The 8,101-nt window shown below is 37.4% G+C and overlaps 1 protein-coding gene across 1 annotated transcript in view; it reads left to right on the top strand.

Annotated features, from left to right (window-relative positions):
* LOC107699337 (LIM/homeobox protein Lhx4-like) overlaps positions 1-6,045 on the top strand; it is a 10,904-nt gene extending 4,859 nt beyond the window's left edge. Inside the window, exons 3-6 of the mRNA XM_016500567.1 lie at positions 814-1,016; positions 2,502-2,656; positions 2,738-2,909; positions 4,156-6,045. Coding sequence (XP_016356053.1) covers positions 814-1,016; positions 2,502-2,656; positions 2,738-2,909; positions 4,156-4,544 — 919 coding nt within the window. The 3' untranslated portion in view covers positions 4,545-6,045. The remainder of the gene's footprint in view (positions 1-813; positions 1,017-2,501; positions 2,657-2,737; positions 2,910-4,155) is intronic.
* The last annotated feature ends 2,056 nt before the right edge of the window (positions 6,046-8,101 follow it).

Raw genomic sequence — 8,101 nt, 5'->3', positions numbered from 1 at the left:
CATATATATATACATACATACATATATACATACATATATATATACATATATATATACATATATAAACAATTATTTATATACATATATATATATATATATATATATATATATATATATATATGATTTAATTTAATAATTTATGCATTTAGCAGACGCTACTTACAGTGCATTTTTTACCAGTATGCGTGTTCCTTGGGAATCGAACCCATGACCTTTTGCGCTGTTAATGCAATGCTCTACCCCTGAGCCACAGGAACATATAATAATATATGTTTAATATGTATACTATAAAATATTTTTTCACAAAATAACATTTTTCATATTATACTGTATATGTATATATCAGCTTTAATGCGCTTATCTAAATAACAAAAGCAGTCAAATGTCAAAAGTTTCATTTTTAATGGCAAAAAGAAGTATTGAAAATGTATCATTTAACTTACAATCTGCAAAGGAGTAGGAAAAATGTGTTACATAAACACAAGTTTATAAATAAGCATTTGTTCACAAAATCTGTAATTTTCTGTCACTGTTTGGACATATTAAAACACCCATAGATGCAGAAAACATCTGGGTCATGTTTGCATTTTCTTCTGTCGATGGCAATAATTGTCACTTTGAAATCAGGATTAGGCATAAAAGAATGTCTTCAGAATACTTCATACATGTGAAAATCATTGAACAAATGCTTGTAACCTGGCTCAAAGGAAGATAGGAATCATATCTTTGTGGCAGGTTTTGCTGGTGATTAAGGCATAATACCTGAATTTGAATCTGTTTCAAACTGAGGTGTCTCTATTTGTGTACCTGCAGACGTTTTGGGACAAAATGTGCATCTTGCCAGCAGGGGATTCCCCCGACGCAGGTGGTCCGGAAAGCTCAGGACTTCGTGTACCACCTTCACTGCTTCGCCTGCGTAATGTGCAGCAGGCAGCTGGCCACCGGTGATGAGTTCTACCTCATGGAGGACGGGAGGCTCGTGTGCAAGGAGGACTATGAAACAGCCAAACAAAATGGTGAGCTGTTGTCTTGAGATCTGTGCAAATCATGCCCTCTTGAACCATCAGTTGGTTGTTCCTGTTATGCGGTACATTTTGAGCTTTGTAACATTTAAAAAAATTAATAGGATTCTGTTATAATTTGAGAAAGATTTCTATAAAAGTGGTCAGGCGTCTGTATCAGAATCTAGATAGATAGATAGATAGATAGATAGATAGATGACATTTTAATTCATTCATTAATATTTATATTCATGAGTTATTCCGGTTGCTACTGACCCATTAGAATTGTAGTTGTTTCCTGAACTGGTGGTATATAGATGCATTGTCCCAGACTCGGCCCACATCACTGGATTTTCTGTCCCAATTGGAAATCATTCTGACAGCAAAGTTCAGGAGTGGAGATGGTGTAATTAACTTCTTCTTTTACAATCATACAGAGACACCGAGAGATCAGAGAAGGCAACAGGATGGTAGTAAGGAGACAAAATCATCATTAACTACAGTCTAGTGGGGTCTCAGTGTCTGGCATATTAAGTCCCTCGGTGATCTGACCTCTCATGGATCTGCCTCTGAAAGCCCCTCACACTGTATTTATGGAGATTTCTGTGGGCTGTTGATTGATTATATTAAGTGATGCAATGCACTTTTATGGTAGGGCCCCAATAACTCGCACTGGCATGCCATTCTCAGGAGAGATTTATTCCCTCTTCCGCCACAGTGTGACAGTTTCAGGAGAGTATCGACTGGCCATATCACAGCACTTCCACTCAAAGCATCCCACAAACTCTTCTTTACTCGTACCTCACGGTAGATGAGCTCCTGACATTTTGCCTCATGCTTGAGAAATTTGCTTCACTTCAACAGTGAATCAGTTTAGTTGAATTTAAAAAATTGTATTCACTTTTTTTGACTCACTTTACTGTTTTATTGCTTAATGGATCAGTAAAGATGCAAATGTTATAAAATATTTTATATATGAAATAGATTTTTATTTTTTTTATGTTTCTATTCATGGAAGAATCCTGAAAAACAAAATGTATCATGGTTTCCACAAAAAATTATTATGCAGCACAACTGTTTTTAACATTGATAATAATAGGAAATATTTTTGAGCACTAAATCAGCATATTAGAATGATTTCTGAAGGATCATGTGACACTGAAGACTGGAGTAATGATGCTGAAAATTCAGTTTTGCCATCACAGAAATGCATTACATTTTAAGATTCAAATAGAAAACAGTTATTTTAAATTTAAAATATTAGGTTTCTACTGTATTTTGATCAAATAAATATAGCCTTAGTGAGCATAATATATATTGTATATTGTATATATTGAATATAATATATATATATATTCCCCATCCTAATATGCAAAGGCATCTATAAATAAATGGGGCAGGGCTATTTGTTTGACCAACCAATTGCAGACAGGGGCATCAAGTATAATTCTGTTTAGCAGCACAGAAATGACACAATTTCTTCAAATTTGTGTGTTACAGATGATTCAGAGACAGGAGCAAAACGTCCACGAACCACCATCACAGCCAAACAGCTGGAGACGCTCAAAAGCGCCTACAAGAACTCACCTAAACCAGCACGACATGTGCGTGAGCAGCTCTCCTCAGAAACGGGCCTGGACATGAGAGTGGTGCAGGTGAGACAATAAGTTAAACACTAAAGTGTTTAATATGATTAAATGGCTATGGTGTCTTTACTGAGGCTTGTCTGTCCACAGGTGTGGTTTCAAAACAGGCGAGCAAAAGAGAAACGCCTGAAGAAGGACGCTGGTCGGCACCGCTGGGGTCAGTTCTACAAAAGTGTCAAACGCAGTCGAGGGTCCAGTAAGACGGAGAAGGAGAGCTCAGCCGATGATGCAGGACTCAGCGATAGTGAGCTTAGTTTCAGAGGCAAGTCTATTTACATCTCCCATGATGCCTTGCTTTCTGTCTTCTCTCTCTTCTTTGAATTCTTTTCAAAAACTTTTTTTTTTATTTCCCTTCATGCATTAACTTGCCTTTTATTTTGAAAATATGCCACTAGGTGGATTGTTTGGAATATTCAAATGAGGTTTTTGGTTCTGCTACGTGTTATTTTTTAATTTTTTATGATTATTTCATTTTTGTCAGCCCGTATTGAGAACTCATAAAAGTCTAGAGCCACTTTCAAAGAGAGGCCGTGTTTACGAGAAATGAAAGCAGCGATGCACAAACTCTATAAAATTGGTGAAGCTTTTAGTCGATTAGAGAGGACCTTTGTTGTTGTTGAAAGAAAAGAGTCTGGTTGCGCTCCTGTGAGTACGGAAAGTAAATCACAAATGCTCATTGCATCTCAGATATTTCCAGAAGCATGTAATCCCCTTTTTAAAATGGTTATTTATGAGGTCTTTGTCATAACTGCAATTCTTCTTCTTCTGTGTGTAAGAGCATCTATACACTACCATTCAAAAGCTTGGTGTCAGTAAGATTTTTTTTTTTGTTGTTGATGTTTTTGATCAAATTTGCTCAGTAAAAATGGTAATATTGTGAAATATTATTACTGTTTAAAATAACCGTTTCCTATTTTAGTGTATTTTAAAATGTAATTTATTTCTGTGACGGCAAAGCTAAGATTTTAGCAGCCATTACTCCAGTCTTCAGTGTCATATGATCCCTCAGAAATCATTCTAATATGCCTCAAGAAACATTTCTTATTATCATCAATGTTGAAAACAGTTGAGCTGCTTAATATTTCAGTGGAAACTCTTGTTTTCAGGATTCTTTGATTAATAGAAAGTTCAAAATAACAACATTTATTTGAAACAGAAATCTTTTATAACATTATAAACGTCTTTACTGTCACTTTTGGTCTATTTAATGCATCCTTGTTAAATAAAAGTATTAATTTCTATTAAAAAAAATAAAAACTTAACTCGCCCCAAACTGTTGAACAGTAATGTACACTGTAAAAAATGACAAGAAAATACTATTTCAGTCTCTTTACTTCAAAATGTCACGTTTAATTCAATGTTACTTTCCATTTCTTTGTAAATAATTGTGAAATTTACTAGCAATTTCTGAGTGAAAAATTGTTTCTACACCAAATTTTTTTTTTCAGTGTAGTTGTATTTTTTGTGGAAACAATCTTGAAACTGATTTTGTCTGCTCTCACCAACAGAAGACCAGATCCTGTCAGACCTTGGTCATGCTAACGGCTTGTATGGAAGCGTCGGAGACATCACGAACGGCAACATGCTCAACGGGAGCTTCTCCTTGGAGGGGGGCGGGCAGCCTTACCATGACCTGCGGGCAGGAAGTCCCTACGGCCTGCCACAGTCCCCCTCATCCATCACTTCCCTCCCAGGCCACACCCCGCTGCTCAACAACTTAGGCTTCAACATGGACAGCATCGTGGGTCAGGGCAGTCAGCCCAGCGTAGGTCAAGCTCTGAGAGCAATGGCCGGGGGACCCACCTCTGACCTGTCGACAGGAAGCAGCACGGGCTACCCAGACTTCCCCACCAGCCCTGCCTCGTGGCTCGATGAAATGGACCACTCCCAGTTCTGAGGTCAAAGGTCATAATGGAAAGTGGGGTACTATGGACAAGAAATTTGAAGATTTTATAAACATCTTTCCCAGAACTGGCGACGTTTGTGTGGCAAGGCCCAAAACGGCACCTACTTTAACACGGTGGCTTGACCTTGCTAAAAGGTGCGCTGATACGAGCAACCCGCCGTGGAATGTCTGCGCTGTATCATAATTTTGTAACTCATACTTTTTCATTGTTCTCAAAACTGGATTGGATGATTTCCAGCATGAAATGGTGTGCAGCTGCGAATGGCGTTCAAACCCCAGACCACCCTGGAAAAACAATCACGATCCACCACGTTTTTGAGAACAAGAGGGTCCATGCATGTTTCCGAATGAGGAAGAGAACCGTCCGCGACGCACTTTACTGTATGTTCCTCCTCGACTGCACACGGCAGGCTGAATACGGGAAAGAGAGGAGCGCATCGAACAAGGAGAGATATTTAAACAAGTGGCACAAGTGTATCTTTCCTACTTACAAGGGTTTGGGATTTTAATGGTTGAAACTTTCTAGTGGCTCTACTAGAGATGGCCCTTCACATTAGGTCTGAAGAATAGATACAAATTATTTTTAATAAGGATGAATCCGCATGCACTGCTCTGAGTTGTCATAAAAATCTCTGTGTCAATGGTCCCTGTCTGTTCAGTGTTTTTCCGTTAACTTCAGGCATTCTGGCTCAGCAATGAAACAAAATAATTAGCTTAAAATATTAAAATTAAAGTTACTATTTATTTTCTGGTACTGTTTAGTATATTTGATATTGATACGGTTTTTATTACCATCAAAATACCTTTGTTTCCCATTGCCATTTGTTTCCCTCATTTCATACTCATTGCTCCATGAGCAAAAATGGATATCATACATGTATTCGAATGTCATTTATTTCAGAGCAGATGACAACATTGGATTTCCATTACACAGATACAAGTACCTTAATGGCCTGACCAATTATTATCAAGCAAAACATGTGAAAGGGAAACTTACACTGTATTTTTTTTCTTATTTGACACATTTAAGCAACAACTAAGAGGACTGAGTGTTATTTATTCCTGTTGTGGGTACCAATGTCAGTATTATGAAGAGTTGGATCATGGGAAAGAGTACAGTGAGTTGATGTGAAACTATAAAACTGGTGATACAATTGTAAACATGAGGAAAATTTGTTGCGGCAAAATTTGGACCCACATAATGGTAAACTGAGTAAAGATGACGCTATGCTGAAAGAGTGAACATATAAGCTAACAAAGGGCAACATGGAAAAAAGAAAAATAACCATTAAGATATAATGTTTTGTTGAATCTATGTTGAGTCTTAATGGCTGTACATTTTGTAAAGTCTCAAAAAGTGTCAACAGTCTTGTTTCATGAGCACTATTTATTGCTATGGATCGTTGGGGGGGGAGAGCACTGAATTTAGTCCTATATGCCTTCTGTCCAATGGTATGAATTGTGTACAGTCAAATCTATATGGAGAAATAAAGCCGAATCGTTTTTGGGTTACTGCGATGTTCTTTTTTATTTATTTCACACGCTTTTATTAATTTTGAAAGTAAAGTTAAACACAGTTTAGTATAACACATATTAGTTGTTTTTGTAGTAAATAGGTTATTCCCATACATTACACATAGGCTATTGTATAAAAAAAAACCTAATATAGCCTATATAAGAAAATGTATAATCTCACAACGCTGGCTTTGTGTCGAGCAACCTGGTTTAAAGTCATTCAACTCAACTACTGATGTCACCATGTTTAATTATGTAATCTCAATTAAATCTGCCATTTGTTAGCAAAATATAACATTGACCAAGCGGGGTTTTAAAATGTTTACGAGGGGCTCTAGCTGAATTACTTCATTTTATTCACAATATAAGGAGTATTATAATAGGAATATTTCAAGCAATAAAATAACAGATTTTTTATTGTTTTGTAAATTGGTGGTATTGTGTACGTCAACAAATACTCAGTTCGCGGTATTAACTACAAAAACTATGTCTCTATGTGTCCATACGTTTTGGTTTTACGGGAACAAAGGAACATTTCTGCAAAGCCCGCCACACACACAAACATGTGGAACTTTCATCAGACGCACATCTGTTCGCCGGTTCCACACGCTCATCCTTCTGCTTCCATAGACTGCAGCAGATTGCTGTTTAGTCAAACCTTCCCTAATCCACTAAATGTTACCTAATTGTAAACTGCTCTGTGAAATGAGTACAAACAGGTTGCCTGACGTTCTCAATGGCCAGAAAACCCAACTGTGAGTAAAATCCCACATTCAAAAGATGTACAAGACAAGTTGGACACGTGCATTTTGACGGATATGGATTCGATTTGTATGGGAATGCGCATTCCATGTACCAAAAAAAGCTACATATAGCTATTTATGTTTGGATGTATATCATGTATGCTATATAGACTCCACCAGGTGCAATTACATTTTTGCGTCTTGTATGCGTCTCAAAATCACTTCCTAAACTATCCCATTAGTTCAAACGCACAAAGGCGGCAAAATGTGTTATCTAAAACAATAAAATTGTAGTATTAATGTGGTTAGGTTATGTTTTCAGCGTGTGCTTAGCTGGAAAACAGAGGAGACGGGGGGTTGGAAGAAAAAGATAGCAAAACAGGCGCTCTTTGCAGAGAAACACGCCACAAACAAACTGATTTCAGTCAGCCATTGATTGGGGCTGCCGCGGCCATTAATGTACGGCTTTTAATAGTTCAGTCTTACAAAGATAAACAGCGACAAAGACAGTTGGGATAATTTACACGCCACTTACAGCACTAGTATACATATAAATCTGAGCAAATTCCTGCACTGTTGCTTTTGCAAAGATGACAAACACAAGCGCAAATGCCATTATCATCGATCTGCGAGCTTTTATTACGAACTTCCTGAAGCCAGCGATTCACCAGCCTCCCGGGTGAGAAGGAATAAATTAACATGCAAATAGTTATTCAGCCTAAATTTAATCTGGGCTGCATAGACGGGGTATTTTTCTCTTGTGTATGATGGCGTTCACTGTCATCCTGTTTGGCATTTTAATTCAACAGCCATACAAAGAAAGAAAGGGTAATTTTGCAAGGACAAACGGTCACATGTTAGTATTACTGTAACTTTAGAGGTGTAGTGGGCAGTATTCTCATTTGCATTTGATGTAATAAAGAAGCTCAAGTTAATGACCTACTCAATCAGAACGACCTAGGCCTTTGATTGACTGGAACTCATGTTTATTACTCAGCTCTCTGGAATACTTGATTCTGATTGGTCAATGTACCATCCAGTGGTTTGGAATGTTATAATATTCACTGTCATCCATAGAAACATTGTCAGAACAATTACTAGAGGCGTCGCAATTCACTTATTTCATACACTACATGGCTGAGTAGCCTACATACATATAGTGTATAAGTGCATAGTGTATAGTGCGCCATTTGGGACGCAATTACTTATTGAGTGCTGAAGGGATGACGTGTTTTTGTAAGCAAAAACCTGTGAGCTTGCATTTTAGCACTTCCGGGTCCATCACCTTGA

The sequence above is a fragment of the Sinocyclocheilus anshuiensis genome, unplaced genomic scaffold (assembly GCF_001515605.1).
Source record: "Sinocyclocheilus anshuiensis isolate Anshui unplaced genomic scaffold, SAMN03320099.WGS_v1.1 scaffold477, whole genome shotgun sequence".
NCBI classification, from domain to species: Eukaryota; Metazoa; Chordata; class Actinopteri; order Cypriniformes; family Cyprinidae; genus Sinocyclocheilus; species Sinocyclocheilus anshuiensis.
This window is presented reverse-complemented; position numbering and strand designations above follow the sequence as displayed.